The sequence below is a fragment of the Monodelphis domestica genome, chromosome 1 (assembly GCF_027887165.1).
Source record: "Monodelphis domestica isolate mMonDom1 chromosome 1, mMonDom1.pri, whole genome shotgun sequence".
Classification (NCBI taxonomy): Eukaryota; Metazoa; Chordata; class Mammalia; order Didelphimorphia; family Didelphidae; genus Monodelphis; species Monodelphis domestica.
This window is the reverse complement of record NC_077227.1, coordinates 34556227-34576450: the sequence shown is the minus strand read 5'-3', so window position 1 is coordinate 34576450 and position 20224 is coordinate 34556227. Positions and strand designations below refer to the sequence as shown.

The 20224-nt window shown below is 38.5% G+C and overlaps 1 protein-coding gene across 13 annotated transcripts in view; it reads right to left on the bottom strand.

The window, feature by feature from the left end:
• The window catches only part of SCAPER (S-phase cyclin A associated protein in the ER), a 406197-nt gene that overhangs the window by 239479 nt on the left and 146494 nt on the right, over positions 1-20224 (bottom strand). For all 13 annotated transcript variants that reach the window (XM_007477981.3, XM_007477982.3, XM_056796839.1 and 10 more), the window contains one exon: positions 984-1120. In XM_007477981.3, the coding sequence (XP_007478043.2) occupies positions 984-1120 (137 nt within the window). The remainder of the gene's footprint in view (positions 1-983; positions 1121-20224) is intronic.

Here is a 20224-nt window from a genome sequence, read left to right as displayed (position 1 = left end):
TTTCCTCAAAGAAAAAGGGCCCATACTCGAAAACATATATCTCAGTAAAACCTGTCCCTATAGTGCAATAGCCTTCAAGAGACCCAGGATGCCTCTGCACCAAGAAGCACAAGGGTAGTAAAGGACAATGCTATACTTTTAGATGACATTTTTCAAACCACTTCATCCAGCTAAGTTTGGTAGTAAACATGATAACACCATTAACATCATTTTCTCCAAAACGATAAAGCTCTGTAGATATCTACTGAAATAATAAAAAATAGGACCAAAGAATTCAGAGCTTATAGCTCCTTAGCGATCTTTTCTCCTACCTCTCCCATTTTACAGAGGGGGAAATTAAGACCCAGACAGGATCAGAACTGATTTGATTTGCTCCTTTCATACAGGAGCAGCCAATCCTTCTGAAACAAAGACTCTCTCAGAAGAGTCCATTATCAGATGGAGGCTACAGACAATGATGCAACAGCACATGCCAGGGTTGTGGGATCTCCAGGTGCCATCTGTTAGTCAAATGATAAACTACAGGTCTAAGGACTCACTTTCCACTGCAAGATATTTCTCTGACTTTTTCTTATTGTGACAGACAACAGATTGATTAAACCTAGTCATGGGATTTGACACTATAGCCATTGGCTTCTATTTGTTGATTACTATTGATTTTCTTTGATACTTCATTTAAAAATCAATAGTTGGAAAGAAAAACAGGCCTGGTTTGCACATATTTAAACACACTGTTTTGTGCTGGAAGGGGCTGCTGTCTGGGCCTGAACCTGATGTCCAATTAGGAGAAAGGCTCTTAAACAGGTGAAAGCAAGGGCTTGCCATCGATCGATGGGTACTTTTCTTTCTCAATCAGAGGAAGTGGCTATAAATTAGGCTCATCAGCACTATTTTCAAGGCATTCATAAAGCAAATAACTGTAAACTCTTTTTTGCCCTTCAGTAGTGTTTGTACTATGGAAGAGCCTCCCTCAGAGCAAGTACCTGGAGTTCATCCGGGCCTTCAGCTTTTTGGCTTTCTTCTTGTTTTTCTGCCTGTCATCTCCATCTTTTACAGGCTCTGTTGGTGTTGAGCTCTCAATGACAATGTCAACAATATACTTCTTCAATGACAGATGCTCCTACAAAAGACATCAAAACACCATCTGATTTCCATGGACTTAATAGGCATGCAAGATTCTCCTATCATCCATAAGAATTCTGAAAAGAATTTAAGTAAAAACTCATATTTGAGCCCTGACAATTCAGCCAATAATATGTACAAGTACCCTATAACATAACAATCTTTCCCTATTTGTTAAGTCAGATTAAAGAATTTCACATTGCCTTGTAGAAGATCATTAATTCTCTCAGGAGACTCTGAAGAAATTTAGGAACAAAACATTTATAAATGACAATTATCAATGTTTCTAAGCTTCTCAAATAGAAAAAACTGATTCCCTCCTAGTAAGTTTTACCCTTTATGGAGGTAAAGGGGGTGCCATTTCTTTTGAAATGACCAAAAGCAGTAATCCTTGGACAACCTGAGGAAATCAGTCCAGAACACTTTACTTTCCTCCCCAGATGCTACCAAAGCTATCAAAGATGTTCTAGATCGAGCATTTAAGTCTTGTCAGAATCCAATTTACTTTATAATTCTGCTTGATCCTACCTCCCTTGATATAATCTATGTTTCAGCCAAATTTTTCACTAGCTGCTTCCCAAATTTAACATTTTGTTTCTAACCTTGGTACTGTCAAACAAATCAGATTATGAGCTTAAAAGATCCTCCCTCTGTATCTCCAAGTCTCAGACTGCTATGCCTCCTTCCTTGAGAGGCCACCGGATACTCTGGTCTAATAAAATTCATAAACATATACTACTTTATTACACTTCCATTGGAGTTCTCCTTCTCCTTACCAGTGAGAAGGTCACAACTCACCTCACACACTAAGACTCTCAGAACACAGAGAGGAATCCAGAGGTTCTCTAGTCCAACTAATAGCTGAATGACAAACTAGTTTATCACATACCAAAGCAGTCAACTGGACTTTTTCTTAATGGCATTAGTTAAATGAAGGGAAACTTACCCTTTCCCTGGGCTATGAAAACAGAGCAAAAGTTTTGGCATATCATAACCTAGCTGAAAAGACTTTGAGTATAGTGAATCTGTTATGTGAATGAGTTCAAGGAAATTCATGAACAAATTAGTGGCCACCAGGTGAGTTTTTCAGCCAAAGTAACTTACAAAGGCCAAAAACAGCAAAAGAAATCCATGCAAATGAAACTATATATTTTAAATTTAAGTACTGCACTGAAGAAAAAGATTTTTTTAAAAATATCACTCCAAAATTTGGTTAATATGCAATGTTCCACTGGATGAAAATGTTGTATATTACAAATTTGGAGCTGGAGGGTACCTTAGGGGTCACTTAGGCTAACCCATTCGTTTTACTTGTGAGGAAACTGAGCCCACCAAGGTTCAGTGACATGCCCAAAGTCAGATAATAGTTAAGTAGCAGAGAGAAGATTCAAATATAGGTTCTTGTGAACCTTAAAAATTCTCAGACCCTACTTCATAAGGTTGGGTTAAGACCATTCCCCATTTAGGCAGTGAAGGTACTTGATCAGGAATGTGAGAACTCTACTTCACCATACTTAAGCATGCCCTAGGGGAAGATAAAGTTGTAAACTCCTTGCTGAACAATGAAAAGTACTTAAACCCATACTTATAATAAGGCAAAAAGTTCTTAAGCTGTGCCTATTTTTAGAACTAGTACAAAGGGGTGCTAAGTACCTATAAAGGTCAGGCAACTTGTGAACTTACAAGGAGCAAAGAGGTAAGAATTTACTCAGAGATTCTAGTCTACTCAGGTGTGAATTACTCAAAAGATCAGTCTTCTTAGGTGTAAACTAAGAATGGTCTGTCCTTTGAAAAAGGTCTACTGTGATTGGTAGATGGGAGAACTTAGGGGAGGTGACATAGGAGAACATTCCCTTTAAAAGGAGAAGAGAAACTGAGACTAGGGACAGTGGCTTGAAGACAGCCTGTTGAGGCCAGTCGCTTGGGACAGTCTCTTGAAGACAGTCTGAGGGAGGCTGACTCTGGCTGGAACTCCTTCTGAGGAGACTCTGTCCCTCTGAATACTTGCTTGGACAAATCTTGTGGTGAGTGATAAAAAGACTGACTGATCTCTCTCTTAAGACTCAGGTCTAGACCTTTCAGCTAAGGCCCTTCATAATTATTCCTTTCTTATTCTCTCTCACTTTCTTTAATTCCTCATTTGTATTAATTAATTAAAATCTCTATAAAACCCAGCTGCCTTGGGTATATTTTTAATAATTGGGAATATTTCCCTAGCGACCACCTTATATTTGATTTAAAACAAGACACTGTAGTGAAAACATATTTTCTGCAGTCACAATTTACTCATCCACTCTTAAATCTACTACAATTGATGTCTTCTACTATTTTAATCACTACAGTTTATGACCTCAACTATTTTAACTCTTACATTCTGTAACCCAAATTCAGTGGTCTTGGCAATAAACCATGCTGTGGTATTCCCTTGTTTATTTAACAAGAACCACACAGAACTCTTAGAGCAAGTAATTATAATGCCATTAACCTGATCTACTTAAATGAAATGCTGATTCTGAAAAATGAAAAATAACTATAATTTCTATTTAAAATGAAATGGAGAATGGATGTTTGAAAAGGTAATTTTCCATTTCTTAAAGAAGTCCAACAGATGCAAAACAAGTACCACAACAAAGCACTCAAAAGAACCTAGAAATAAGCCAGCAATCACTTAATTAGTACTATTTAGAATAACAACTAATGAAGAAACAAGTAGTATTAATGGAAAAGCAACTGTAACTCAAGCAGTGAAAAGCAGTAGAGATGAAATGAATACCCACAAAGCTTGGAAGCTAAATTAGAATTGCAAGAAGACTTATTGGTGAAATTGGGACAAAAAAAAATGACATAAAACTAAATACATCTACCAGACATTCTAAAGCAATCAGGTTTTCACCATCAAGGACTATATTTGACTTCTACTATCTTAGTACAATGAGATGCAGGGAAGCAGGAAACGGGCTTGAGAAAAATGAAGTAGGAAAAAAATAAATCACCAAGTTTTTATCAAGTGTACTAGGGACTGGTAATTAGGAGGGAGAGAGGGAGGGCAGGCAGGTAGGCAGGCAGGCAGGCAGGCAGGCAGGCAGGCAGGCAGACAGGCAGGCAGACAGGCAGGCAGGCAGGCAGGCAGGCAGGCAGGCAGGCAGGCAGGCAGGCAGGCAGGCAGGCAGGCAGGCAGGCAGGAAGGAAGTTTTAAGTATGAATCAATCCGCTCAAAATTCATCAGTTCTCTCTCTGAAGAGCAATAGCATTTTTCTTCATGAGTCCTTTGGAATTATCTTGGATCATTCTTTTGATCAGACTAGCTACATCTTTCAAAGCTGATCCTCATTACAATATTACTGTTACTATGCACAATATTCTCCTGGTTCTACATGTTTCACTTTGCATCAGTTCATACAAGTTTTCCCAGGTTTTTCTGAAACTATCTTACTCATCATTTCTAATAGCACAACAGTATCCCATCATAATCACATACCACAACTTGTCTTAGCCATTCCCCATATGATGGGCATCCCCTCAATTTTCTGATTTTTGCCACCACAAAAAGATCTGCTTTAAATATTTTTGCATATGTGGGTCCCTTTTCCTCTTTTTCTGCTCTCTTCCATGTTTAGACCTAGTATTGTTATTATGGGGCCAAAGAACATATACCTTTTAATATCTCTATGGGTATACCATATTTGTAAATTCTTCCCTAGAATGATTGGACCAGTTCACAATTCCATCAACAATGCATCAGTGTTTTCCATGTCTCCAGCATTTGTCATTTTCCTTTTCTGTCATGTTAACCAATCTGATAGGAATGAGATGGTACCTCAGAATTGTCTTAATCTGCATATGTCTAATCATTAGTGATTTAGAGCATTTTTTCACAATTACTGAACTGCTTGTTCACATCCTTTCATCATTTATCAACTGGGGAATGTCTCTTATTTTTGTAAATTTGGCTCAGTTCCCTATATATTCAAGAAATGAGGCGAATATCAGAGAAACTTCCTATAAAATTCTTTCCTCCCCCTTTTGGCTGTACTGGTTTTGTTTGTGTAAAAATATTTTCAATTCAAGCAATCAAAATTATCCATTTTACCTCTCATGATTCTATTTTATTTAATTATAAACTCTTTCCTTATCCACAGATCTGACAGGTATTGTTTTTCATGCTCCCCTAATTTGCTTATGATATTATCCTTTTTTGCCTAAACTATGGACTCATTTTTACTATCTATTTCCTGTTTCTGTCAGACTGCTTTCCAGTTTTCCTAGAAGTTTTTGTCAAATAGTATTTCCCTCAAGTGCTGGGATCATTGGGTTTATCAAACACTAAATTATTGTAATCATTTACTACTGTATACCATATGCCTAACTTATTATACTGACCCATCACTTTTTTCTGCTTTTTTTAAACCCTTACTTTCTATCTTAGAATCAATACTAAGTATCATTTCCAAGGCAGAAGAGAAAAAAGGTCTAAACTATTGGGGTTAAGTGACTTACCCAGGGTAATACAGCTTGGCAGGACATATTTGAATCCAGGACTTCCTGTCTCCAGGTCTGGCTCTCTATCCATTGAATTAATTAGCTGCTCCTCACTACTTTATGTCTAAGTTAGCAATGGATTGTTTTCATAATTATTGCTTTGTCCACATTTTTTACTGATGCCCTTGATATTCTTGACATTTTATTCTTTTAGATAAATTTTTAAGAAAAAAAAAAGTGAAGAGAAGGGCTGAAGGGCTTTCCAAGAGTGTTTTTTAAGAATGATTACAGTTAATGAATTTTCTTATTTTAGCTTTCATTTTCTAATTTTAGAAAAAATCTTTTTTTTTACTATTACAATTAGATATCATCTGATTAACACAGTAGTTAATTATGGGAATGAGATTTTAAAAAGAGAAAAGCAATAATGAGGCTCAGAACATCAATTTGAGAAGATATGAACCCAATTCTGTTATAGATAGCTGGAAAAAAACCCAAAGATCCTTCTTATACTCATAACTATGCTTTTAAAAAAGTAAAAATGTCAAGGTGGTTATTTTCTAGGGCCTAGCAAGTACTAGTAGGTTTGTGATATTCAATACAGTGCCTTAGACTAAATTTTCAGGTTATGGTCATGGAATATAACAAAGTTATTTAAGCCACTTTGGAAGATTTTTCTCACACATATCATTGTTATTATATCATCTTTAAAGGGCCAGTAAGTGTGGGTACCTTCCATGACTACGAACAAGATATGGACATACCATAAATATTCAACCATTAATATACAGGCCATCTTTCATAATCCTGGTCATCTTAGGTGAGATTACCACTTCTTTCTTTCACTTCATTTTCATAAATGCCAGGTGAATTGTTCAAATAGTCAAATAGACTTATGACCCCATGCAACTGGAAGTTCTTTTAAAAAATGAAAAGCACAAACCATCCATGTCTGTACAATTTATGTGATTTGTTCACATACTCCAATAAGTTTTTCACAGACTCACAATATAATGAACTAGAGGACTTCCTTACTTTCTTTTGACATAAGAAGGTACAAGAGGAACACTCTGCCTATCCATGAGTCTAGTATCTCTTTGAATTAGCACATCTTTTCTTATAATCATATGATTTCTTAATGATGTATTTTATTACTATTATTCAAAGCTCCTCATTGGTCATGAGCTGTAGCTTACTTGTACCCATCATGTGATTTTCTGTTACCATTTGTTAGATATGCATTTTTAATTCTTCAGATACCACCATATTACATGTTTCACTACCATTGAGCAAAATGGTGGAATATTGGCATGAAAAATTCCCCCCAAAACCTTATCTTTGATGGGAATCTTGAAATCATTAAGAGAGCTTTGAAATTTTGACGAAGCAATACAGATCATTCTCTTTCTGTTTAATTCTGGGCCCAGCCCACTCACTCTATATGCTCATGCTGATAGACAAGCTGATTCAACTTTTCTGTGTGGATGGTTAGATCAAATTCACTTCAATGATAACAGATCTCTTCTAGGATGCTCTGTAATGCCTCAGAGCTGGATGCAATCAATAAAATGTCACCAACAAACGAAAGCATTTGGAGAATTCCACCTTTCATAGAATTCTTCTCCAACTTAAAACACTGAATTTCCTCAATATAAATAGTAAACAATTTTGGCAAGGACATATCTCCCTGGTGTATTTCTCATTATAAAAATTTCTATTGCTTTATCTTCCAAATAATTTTGAATGATTTTGATGCAATGATGGAAGATACCTCATTTGAAAAAAGACTTTAAAAATGGCACTTTATTTTGCCAAAACAAATACTTTTTGTAATCAATAAGCAATACAATCCCTCTTATATTTTCTATATCTTTCAGTTAAGACAACTGAGGTCTTCCTGGCTCCAGGCACAACACTCTCATCCACTGAACCACCAAGTTCTTTCTGCACAGTAGTATTCAATAAACTTGAAGACAAGAGCTGCTTGGGTAAAGGCACAAGATTTGACAAAAATTCGTAGGTAAGAGGGGAAAGTCATCTAACAGAAATTCAGTTTAAACTAATGTCTTCCAAATGTATCCTAAGAAAAACCAAGTGGAAGCACAGTCTAGATAAAAAGTCACATCATAAATAAATTAGAGGATTCAGGAAGAAATGTCCTTTTATATCTATGGATAGGGGAAGAGTCCATAGCCAAATAAAGGACAGAGAGGTTCCCTGATGATAAAATGTACAATTTAGATTATAGAAGATTTTTTAAACTTTTCCACAAATACAAGGAATGTAGCTAGAATTAGAAAGGAAACAATTAACTTGGAAGACTATGTGCAGCAAATTCCCCTGACAAAGGTCTAATTTCCAAAGAATAGGAAGAACTGATTAAAATTTATGAGTAACAAAGTCATTCTCCATTTGACAAATGATCAAAATATATGAATATGCAATGTTCAAAGGAAGAGATCCAAGTTATCAATAGCCAACTGAAAAAATGTTCCAAATAATTAAGAGGAACACAAATTAAAGCATATTAAGTTTTCATATCACATGCATCAATTTCATGCCCACTGTGTTTCTCAAAACTCTTTTTAGGGCCCCTTTCTCCCCTTTTTAAGGGTTTCATTTACTAATCCCATCTGCTCCCATAGATTCAATTATCTCCACGCAAATGATCCTAACATTTATTTTCCAGCCCTTACCTTTCTCCTGACCTCTAGTCTCAAATATCCAACTCCCTACTGAACATCTCAAACTGCCACCACCCTTAACACTCAATACCCTTAGACTATTGCCACAGCCTGCTGGTTTACTCTACTTCTAGTCTCTCTCCACTCTAGCCCAACATTTGAGTTATTTTCCTAAAACACAGGCCTAACTATGCACCTCAATGTTTAATAAACACCAATGTTTCTCTATTTCTTCCAGAATCAAATATAAAATCTAGTTTGACTTTCAAAACCTTCCATCACCTGACATCTCCCCCTACCCCCTACCCCCTATCTATCACATATCTCCCATGTCTGGAATTCTCTCCCTCCTCATTTCCATTTCCTGGTCTCCCTAGCTTCTTTTAAGGCACTGATGAAATCCCACTTTTTTCAAGCAGCCTCTCCCAGTCTTCTTTAATTTTAATGCCTTCCCTCTGAGACAATTGCAAATTCATCCTCCATATATCTCATTTGTACATTGTTGTCTCTGTGTTGTTTGCTCCTATTATATTGTAAATTCCATGAAGTTAAGGGCAGTTTTCATTTTCATTTTACCCCCAATGCTTAGCATTATGACTGGCAAATATTAAACAATAATGGGATGCTTTTTGACTTGACTGAAAGACTACCTTTGACCACATGATTTCATTACTCAATAAACTATAGTAGCTCCCTATTATTGAGAGGATCAAATACAATCTGTCATTTGACATTTAAAATCATTCAAAATCTGTTTCTAATCTACTTTTGCTGCTCTTATTAAACATGACACCCTTTGTATACTCAACAGATCCAGCCACTTCAATTCCTCCCATGACACTCCATTTTCTCTCTATTTTTGCATAGGCTTTCATTCAAGCCTAGGAGAACCCCCGCCATCTTAGAATCCCTGGTTTCTTTTAAAGGTAGGCTTGGGCTTCAACAAGAGGGTAGGTAGGTGGTTCGATGAATTGAGAGCTAAGCTGAGAGAAGGGAGGTCCTGGGTTCAATTCTGGCCTCAGACACTTCTTAGCTGTATAACCCTAGTCAAGTAATTAACCACCACTGCCTAGCCCTTACCATTCTTCTGCTTTGGATATAATACATAGTCTTAACAAAAGGTATAGATTTTTTTAAAAGTTTTTTCCTGATCTCTTAGCTATTGGTGCTTGTCTTTCAAAAATCACCTTATATTTATTTTCTAATACAGGTACATAGATAAAGATAAAGAATATTTTGTCTCCACCAAGATTTTCCTTGAAAATCAAGGTCTATTTCTTTCCTAGTACATAAGCTAGGCCCCATAGTAGGCACTTTATACATATATATGTATACATACATACATATATTTATGTTTGACTTTTTGTTGGTTCTCAATTATTTGGAGAATGGTTAAGCTGTGGTAAAGAATATGACTATTTCTGTGCCAAAGAAATAATGAATATATGTTCACAGAAGGATAAGATTATATATATGAATGAATGCAACATGAAATAAGTAGAAGCAGAAAAAACAATGCACATGATGAATGGCAACAATGTAATGAATAAAATGAAACCAAATGTCATGGAGTTAACAGTGACCAAGCTTGACTTCAGAGAAAAGGAAAAGCCAACTGCTTCCCTTCATGGCAAAGGTGGGGAACTATGAGTAAAGACGAGGTTGCCTGACATGGATAATGTAATGTTTGGTGTTACTGCAGTAAATTTTTCGTCCCTTTCAATCTTTTTTTTTTATATGTGAGGTAGCTAACTAGTTGGGAGGAGTAGAAATTGTACAAAAATGAATGTGATCTAACAAAAATGATACCAACAAAAACAACTTTTAAAAAAGGAAATCAGTTTTATGATGATTCATGAATAGGATCAACGTTTTAGGGTTTTACCACTTTGAACCAGGAAGGCAAAATCCAATCAAACATGTAAATAGGAAAATATTTATAATTAAAATAGAAAACCTAGCCAATTTTATCATCAGTTATAAAATAACAATCATAAGAAAGCTAAGAAATGATAATCTCTTTGATGTAATCACTTGAAAAAAGGTTATAGATACTCTCAAAAAACTAATCATGAATTGGAGAAAAGTCAATCTGAATCATGCCTATCACATTTGCCCAAAGAAACAGAGAACTTGAAATGCAAGAACGAGAGAAATGACCAGTAACTACTGGGAATGTAATCAGGAAAACAAGTCAAGATCCATGATCTAAAATCTCAAGAGATGGTATACAGTTTGGCATACCTTTTTATTCCTTGAATTCTACTCAACAGCTATATTCCCTCTTGCTGGGAAATTCTTTTGAAAGTATTATCATTTTGAAAAGCTCAACAACAAACAGCTACATTACAACAGCTACTTTATGTACCCGATAAGGTAGTTTTAAGTATGTGAAAGGCATATCTCAACCATACTAGTTACTAGAGGAGTAAAACAAGTCTCTGTGGTTTATCCCAAGTTCTAATCTAGGTACATTAGTGCCTGAAGTGACAGCATGAGCAAAATGCAGTTAATCCATTGCTTGAAAGCAGACACCATAGAAAGGAGACAAGCCATCTTCCAATATAGGATGACAGTCCACCAGCTGTCTCCCTGCCACTCAGGGACAATTACAAATGCCATATCAGCTGTCCGATAGGTGGGGATGATGAATGAGGACAAGCCTTGTGTCTTTTCTGCAGATTCTGATGTTCCTTTCCTGATCTAATCTGAGACTTAATAGATGGCTCAAAGACAAGTACAGAGTTCAACAAGCTTATTCATTTATCATCTTGCAAGGACTGAGAGAGCTCTTAGCAGTCAATAACACAACATGGGATGACTTCAAAATATGCAATACGAATGAACTGGGTCTCTCTTAACAGAAGATGTTTCTGAGAGTCCTCCAATTTCAAACACTGAAGCTTGAATTCATTCAACTTCATCCTCAGAAGCCATTTAAGGAAGACATGATTAATACCCTAAATCTCGACTCCAGTGATCTTTCTAGTATAATGTATTACCAAAGTCTGAAGAAATTATACTCCCTTGCAAGAAACCCAGTATGTGATTTTATAGTCAATGTTTGTGCATACTTTTTAAGTATGCAAATATGAATAGAAACTTAGAAGAATGGAATGGCAGTGGCCATGTCTGCAGAACCAAGTTTTCATTCATTACCATGTGAATTCATTATATTTTTTCACAACTGAAAAATGCTAAATGTTTTTCTTGTGATAATTATTTCCTTTGATCTGTGCACTAGAGAAACGACCGTTGATTTAGGGCATGAGTAGAGATGCAGAGTCTCAGGCAAGGCTCTGCTGCTGTTGAGCCACATGACCTTAGGCAGGTCAGTGTGCTGGAGTGAAAGGTACTGTTCTGGGAATCAGGATCCCAAAGTTCTGGGCCAACATCACCACTTAATACTCTGGTGACCTTGAGCAAGTCACCTACCTATGAACCATTTGAGTCTCAGATTCCTCATCTGCAAAATGAAAGGGATGAATCAGCTTGAAAATTCTATGAACTCTAATTAAACTAACTTCTATTCAAAGTAACTTTGTGTTGTTCTATAAAGGTTAAAAGTAGTGCTCTCACTGCTCCTCTTGATCTCCTTGCCTTTTTTTTTTTAAACCCTTACCTTCCATCTTGGAGTCAATACTGTGTTTTGGCTCCAAGGCAGAAGAGTGGTACGGGCTAGGCAATGGGGGTCAAGTGACTTGCCCAGGGTCACACAGCTAGGCAGTGTCTGAATCCAGATTTGAACCCAGGACCTCCAGTCTCTAGGCCTGGTTCTCAATCCACTGAGCTACCCAGCTGCCCCCTTCTCCTTGCCTTTTTTAAAAAGATTCCAATTAGTGTTCAGATAAGCTGAACCTTCAAACTCCCCTCCCTATTTCCACTATATCGATGTAAATAAAGAGATATTTGCATTGACCTTTTCAATAATTTTTTGCTTAGGCTTTTAATAAGCAGACAGAATTTTCTCTTTAAGAATGAAAACTAATTAGTTTCTCCTATTATATATAAATGTAAGAGTAATAAAGACTACTTACCTGATGTCAAAATATATTATTCCAGAGCTGAAATAATTTCTATGTAGAAAACATTTTAAATGTACAAATTGTTTTCTTCACAATAATGCCATAGGACAGGCACTGTAAGGATTCTTCTTTCCATTTTACAGATTTTAAGGGGAAACAAACCTTAGAGGTCTGCTAGTCTACCTCTCTTATTTTATAGTGTTACTGGGATTTGCTTAAAGGAATACAGACAGTAAAGGGCAGGGTTGGGGTCTGAACAGAAGTCATCTTCTCAGTTCTCTACCAAGCAATATACCTATTTTCTCTTAGATGAAAAAGAAAGACTGAGAAGCTGACCTGCCCTTGGTCAAAGAGCTAGCCAATTCTGGAGTCTAGATTTGTAACAAGGCCTTTGAAGTCTCCTCATTCAATGTTCTTTCTAGTATATCACAATGCCTCCCGAAATATTCCCATGCCTTGACATAAAATTTCACCATCTTGAATCTGATGCATAGCTCCATGACAGTCCTACAGTGCCTCATGGTGATGCAATGGTGGTGTCCAATGGTGGTGTCAAGTAGGCATACAGACAAGTAGAAACAAATCCCTTCAGGCCCCAAACTGACTTGGAAAACCACCAAGTAACATTATCTATATTGTGTTCTAGTTTTACTTATTTTGCTAAACATTTCCCAACTGCATTTTAATTTGGATCTGGCCATGCTGGTGGCATGTGGCCCTTGAGTTTGACAGTTCTGGTATAAAGACAATCCTAAAATCCTGAAGGCTATGCCAACAAAGTGCAGTCTCTGGCAGGTGTGACCACACTTTCAGCATGGTGCCAGGAGCAGACTGTATCAGCTGACTGAAAACCAGTCTAGCCAAGCACCGTGAGCTTACTATGGCAAGGCTGGTCATGAGGTACTCCATAAAACCAAGAGACCTAAGAAGACATCCAGGAGGTCTCTCTGCATACAAAATGATTCTGTTCATAAAATGTTGGATTTAATCCATAGATTGTGACTCTTCCCAACGCAATTTTCTCTAAATTCTCTTGCGGCAGCTCATCACACAAGATTTTCCATTTCCTGTCTCCATGCCTTTGTGCCGGCTTTGCCCCATGTCTAGAGAGCACTCCCTCCTCTCCTCTGCCTCTTATAATGCACAGCTTCTTTCAAACTCAGTCTAAGTACTGCCTCCTCTCTAATGTCTTTCCTATCCCCCTTCTCTCCTCAAATTTCCTTGTATTTACTGTAAGCATTTATTTGAATATGTATTTGAAGATAATGTCAACTTCTTGGGGGAAAAGGCTGTTCCATTGTCTCTCCCACATGGCATATTCTTAGTAAAGGCTTCTTGAATGATTGATAGGAGAATAAGGAAAAGTGAATAAGCATATATTAAGTGTCTGCCACATGCCAGGCACTATGCTAAGCAATTTATCAATATGATCTCATTCGAACCTCACAATAACCTTGTGAGGTAAGTGCTATTTATTATCCCTGTTTTATAGCTGAGAAAACTGAGGCAGACAGTGTTTAAGCGACTTATCCAGAGTCACACAGCTAGTAAGTGTCTGAACCTTGATTTGAACTCGTCTTCTAGACGTCAGGCCTAGCACTCTACGTACTGGGCCAGCCCACTGCTTTAGTTGACGATGCAGAAGAAAACAATGGGTTCCTGAATGTCATAGCAGGGAAACAAAATCTATAGTAGGTATTGCTATAACTGAAAAGGCTTTTAGTATGGACACTAGGATCAAGTATAAAGTTATAGGATTTCCAGTAACCAGGCTGTCTACATACCCATACCCATCTAAGTCACTGGATGATGACTATTTTGTCTCTAACTTTTTAAACAACTTTTTACCTTTTGTCTTGTAATAGATAATAAGCATTGGTTCCAAGGCAGAAGAGTGTGTAAGGGCCAGGCAACTGGGGTTAAGTGACTTGCCCAGGGTCACGTAGCTAGAAAGAATCTGAGATTAGATTTGAACCAAGGTCCTGCCAATTCCAGCCCTGGTACTCTGTGCTACCTAGCTGCCCTCCATGTCCATAGCTTCGAAGAGATCATCTATTAAGTTGTAGAGATGGAGAAATCTTGTTTACAGACAGCTGACTGAATGAGGTTCCCCCACCAGACAATGAGCAACTTGAGAGAAGGAGTGGCCTCTGCCTTGAAAGCCCTTGCACTCAGCACAGAGCAGGCACTTAATAAATGCTTAAGGGCACTTGGGAAAGTAACGATAATAAGTGAAATCACACGTGTTTGAAGTACTGTTATTATTACTATGCTTCTCTGTAATTTCCATAGGACTTTAATTTCATATATTCTAATCAACAAACAAGCCAAATTACATGATTCAGAAGAATTTTTTAAATCAATACTTCTTGTATGACACTAGATATAAATATCCATTGCCACAGCAACTGAGAAATACAGCTTAAAACACTGTTTTGCTATCTGCAATTTTGCAACTGACATACATTTTCCAAAATGTGAGATATAGTAGTAATTTTTAAAGAATCGTTTCCAAGTAACAAGCATTGGGGCATCTAGGTGGCTCAGAAGATTGTGAGCCAGGCCTAGAGACAGGAAGTCCTGGGTTCAAATTTGAAAATATGAACTTCATAGCCATGTGACCCTAGACAAGTTCCAATTGTCTAGCTCCTACTACTCTTCTACCTTGGAACTGATATTTAGTATTGAGTCTAAACAGAACCTAAGGATTTTAAAACACACACACACACACACACACACACACACACACACACACCTATTTTCTTTTCTTCCCATCTCCACGCCACCCCCACCTTCTTCCCTGTCACATGTATACCCTTAGAATAAAAAGAAAACCCTTGTAAACAAATATGCAAACTCAAGCTAAACAAATCCCTATGTTGGCCATGTCTAAAATGCTCCATTCTCTGTCATGATTCCATCCCCCCTTGGTTTCATCACCAGTCCTCTGGAATCAAGAGAAGTCACTGTCCTGATCAGGGTTCTTAAGTCTCTCACAATCATTCTTACAATGTTGTTATTGTAATTAAGTTGTCTCTTGGGTCTTTAACATTTAATAAGCCACTCTTCCCTTAAGGCTTTATCTCATATCAAAATCCAAATTTTGCTTTGTGCTTTGATCCGCCAATATTATTTGTAAATAAAGCAAGTTTAAGATTTGGAAACATGCTACATTCTATAAATTGGTAGTGTCAGTACTATGGAATCTAGAACATATTTTCTCATAGACACCCTCTGGGTGGGCTGATTAGGTCTTGGAACCTAGTCCATGCGAGCCTATTTAATTGATAATAAAACTGAGATAGCTACACTATAAATATGATAAAAATAGAAGATTTAAAAGAATAACAGAATGTTAGAATTGGGGGGAACCTGAAAAAGCAGTTTCGCTGGACAGATGAGAAGCCTAGAAAAGCCAAGTGATTGGCCTATCATCTCACAGCTAGTAAGTGCTCGTCTAATGTGTAGTCAAGTGATCTTTACATGCTTCCACTGGAGTTCTTGGAGGAGGAGCCTGGGGAGGCTGTCCTAAATCCCTCTGCCTATGCCTTGAGAAGCAGAATCTGCAAAGAAGCGAGAATATGGCCTGGCAGAGTCCTCTTGCCACCTGTGAATCATTGGTCCATGGCCACTGGGTAAGGTTAGCAGGGTAGACAGAGGGAGAGAAGTTTCAGGAGGGCTGGTAGAGAGGAGGGAGACGGGGAGGTAGAAAGTCTCAGAGGAGATTATGAGATGAATGGAAAGGGTGGAGGTATGTGAGTCCTTCCCCAGAGACAGAAGGAGCTGGCCAAGAAGTGGAATATTAGATTCCTATTCTTTCAGACATCCCTGATGAAGGGGGAATCAAGGAGAGAGGATTGGCCTGGAGGCATAGGCATGGGTGACTCAGATTAAATGTTTAGATTTATGAGAGCAAAAGCTCTAGGCTCATCTGGAAAGCAGGGAAACTGAGTTATGGCGGAGGGCATATATAAATCAAACTCACCCATAGAAAGCTGTGTCTAGGATTTGGTAGTCAGAGGGAAAGAAAGGAGGATAGGGTTCAAGAATCAAGAAGAGGGAAGAGAAGGGAGAGAGGGAGAGAGCCTCAGAGAGTCTCAGGGTCAAATAGAGTCCGAGGAATGGAGTGTGCCTCAGCCTGGACCCAGCTCAGTGGTGGGTAGTCAAGTCATGCTTCACAGGTTCCCCATTCAGGGTACCATCTGTCAGTTTGACTAACTGAGGGTCCGACCTGAGATAGATGAGGCCTGAGAGTGGAGTAATACAGAAGCTTTATATAGAGGAAAAGAGGGTGCAAAGGGGATGGAAGGCCAGGGACAGTAGAAGGGGCAGTGGAGAAGGGGGAAGCAGGGGGAGATCAGAGCCAGCAAAGATGGCCACTAAGTCTCCTCCAGAGTGGAGAAGGAGGCAATATCCTATAAGTGTGGTTGTCTGGGATGGGGTAACCCAGACTGCCTCTTTTGGTCAAAGAGGGTTACTTGGGTTCAGTTTACTGGATGGTCCTGAGAAGGTATGGAACTTTGGTCTCTGGGAGTGAGAAGTTCTCAGACCTGATGATCAGGGATGCAGGAGGTCATCTGTCCAGGCCTAACAGGAAAATCCTGGTATCCTGCCCAGTTCTACTGGGGTTTTGTCACATGGTTTGGAAAGGAGCTGGGGGAGGGGGGCTTTGGTTCCATGATCTATCAGGAATTCAAAGTGAAAAGCAAAGCAGAAAGAAGGCTATGCAAGGCAGAGAGGGAGAAATACCCTCCAGAATGTAGAGTAAATTTAAAAAGGCAACAGGGAAGAAAAGCTTCATTGTCATCATAATCATCATCATTTAATAAAAACAACAAGAGTAATAGCAGGTAATATTTATATAGCACCTACTTATATGACAGACTCAGTGCAAAGCACTTTACAGATATTATTTCCTCTGATCTTCACAACTTCCTTGGGAGATAGGAGCATTCATTATCCCCATTTTACAGATCAGGAAACTGAGGGAAAGGTTAAGTGACTTGCCTAAGGTCATATAGCTAGGAAGTGTCTAAAGCTAGATTTCAATATAGGTCTTCCTGATGCTGGACTGGGCACTCTATCCACTGTACCACCTCACTTCCCCATAATATGGGCATCTGCTATTAAGTATTATTGAAATTTCACTATACTGGGCTCTGATCGTCCAAATTCATGCACTACTCAATTTTAAGTCTCTCAAAAAGGATTAAAACTCCCTAAGTAGGCAGTTACTTCAAAGAAAACCAATCTTCATCTAGCAAAAGATTATAGATTCATAAGTGGAAAATAATATTTGCAAAGTACTAAGCACAGTGCCTGGCATGTGGCAGGTTATGGGAGTTGGGTGACACAATTCTTGTGCTGCAATTCTAGCACTACCTCAGTTCCCTTTTTAGTCAATTATGGGCCTAGTCTAGCTTCTGTCCTCTAAGAAAACTATTCAATTGTGAGAATTGGGAGAAAACCTTCTTGCTTTGTTTGCATGGCCTGCATGGCCTGCATGACCTGGAAGCTAGACCATCTCCACCTGCTACACCTTTAACCAAGAGCCTAGATTATGCTGACCACAAACCCAGTCAGACCTAAAGACTAATGCAAGGAGTTTTCTCAACATTGTACATCTCAAGTGACCCATGTCTTATCTAAAAACTGGTCCCATACTAGTCAATCAATTGCTGTTTCTATGTTCCTTTAGTTGTGTATAGACATGGGGGGGGGGGGGGGAATAAGAGGTCTCTTTTTCTGATTTCAGGGAATTGTACCTGCTCATGCTCCCCTTCCCAACTTGGAAAGTCCCCAATCTTTCCTCCAATTAGAAATCAGATTACCTAATGTTCTGTCCTGGTTGATATCCTGTTAGCTGTTTGCCTCTAATGCATAAAAATCTGTCTGTATTCAAGATCCACTGACAAGCTGAGGAGGCTTGGTTCCAATCTGTAATGCAATTGGCCTGCATTGCTTAATAAATCAATGTGCCTGGAAGTTTTTACACATCACAAGGTACTTAATACATATTTGTTCCCTTTCCTTTCCTCCCTTGAAACCATCAAGCCCATCATTTCTCATATGAAGAAATGGATCCAGAGGGTTTAAATGACTTTCCCAAAGTTACCCAGGTAGGGTCAGAGGCAGCTCTGAATCCAAATACTCTGATTCCAAATCAAGACTACTAAAACAAATCTAAGGAAACTTCATTCTTTATGAATGATATATAACATTTTTAAATGCTCACAAATAGCCTCCCTGGGATTTAAAAAAAAATGTTCAAAGAAACCAAGACTATCCAACATATTGCAAGAATATAAACAAAGTGTTAAATAAGATTGAGAATGTGATTTGTTTTTTGTGAAGAAAAACAGATCAATTACTATAAAACACTCAAACTATTACTTAATGTTTTCTTACTTCTGACCTTATTCCAATAATATCAGACACCTCAAGAAATCCTCTAGGCCAGTGGTGTCAATCTCAAATGGAAATGGCAACCACTCAACTGTTCCTAAGGATCCCTGTGGGCCACACACTGACTTAGTTTTAAAATGAAATGCTATTGAGGGTAATTGGGTGGCTCAGTGGATTGAGAGTTAGGCCTAGAGACAAATTCTAGGTTCCAATCTGGCCTTACACACTTCCTAGCTGTGTGACCCTGGGCAAGTCACTTAACCCTCATTGCCTAGCTCATACCCCCCTTCTGCCTTGGAACCAAAATGCAAAGTAACGGTTTAAAAAAAATGTAATGCTATCAGTGAGGCAGTTCGGTGGCTCAGTGGATTGAGAGCCAAGCCCAGAGACAGGAGGTCCTGGGCTCAAATATGGCTTTAGACACTGCCTAGTTGTATGACCCTGGCAAGTCACTTAATGCTCCCTGCCTAGCCCTTACTGGTCTTCTGCCTTGGAACCAATACTTAGTATTGATTCTAAGACATTGATATTGATATAAGATATTGATTCTAGGTGAAGGTTTAAAAATATACATAGTTATCTATGTAGTATTGTATCTTTATTCATTTTGTGAACTATTTCCCAATTACATTTTTATCTGGTTCTGAGGGCCCACAGGCATGAAGCCCATAGTCACAGGCTGACAGCTCTGAAAGTACATCCTCTACTTGAAGCACAGTTTATGTATTCTGGAAGACTCCAGGCCTTAATTAACCTTCATGAGCCTCAGTCTCTTTAGATATAAAATGAGCAGACTAGACTAGGAAAACTTTGAGAGGTCCTTCTTAGTCCTACAGGGAGGATCTCTCCCACCATCAATATCTCCGCCCTTCAGCTATCACCAATTTCAAGCAAATGATCTCTTATACACACACAGACCACCCCCATCCTCTCTCCAGCCCCCATTCCTGCCCTGCCAATCAGACCTTTCCATCTTGCTGATGCTCCACTAGCAGTATAAAATCAAAATCTTATAACCTCATTTATCACTTTCCTCTCAAAGGAGGAATGTCTGATTCCAACTTCTCTATTTGTGTTGCCAGGCTTTCCCTAACATTTCATATCATCAGCTGCTACCTGATGTCATTCCAACCACCAGCCTCCACCCAAAACCTGTTTTCTTCCCTCCCAGTAGGCACACATTGGCTCACAAGTCCTTGCTATCTCTCATCTGAACCCTTGTCCTAGTCTCAGAGTTTTCCTACCTCCAATCTCTCCTAAACACTGCCAGCACAGCCACCAGAATCATCTTCTAAATGAAGAGATCTGACAGTGTTGCTCACTGGTTCAAAATCTGCTCTCTAAGTATGTGCCTATAGGTGAACAACTCCCTCCTTTACCCAACAATCGGGCCTCTAACCGAAACCTGCTTTTCCACTTGATTTCGGACTATGATTTTTTGTATAGTTCAGACTGGAGCCAAATCGGCTGGCCAGCTCCTCCCCTATCTTACGGTGTTGTGAGGATCCC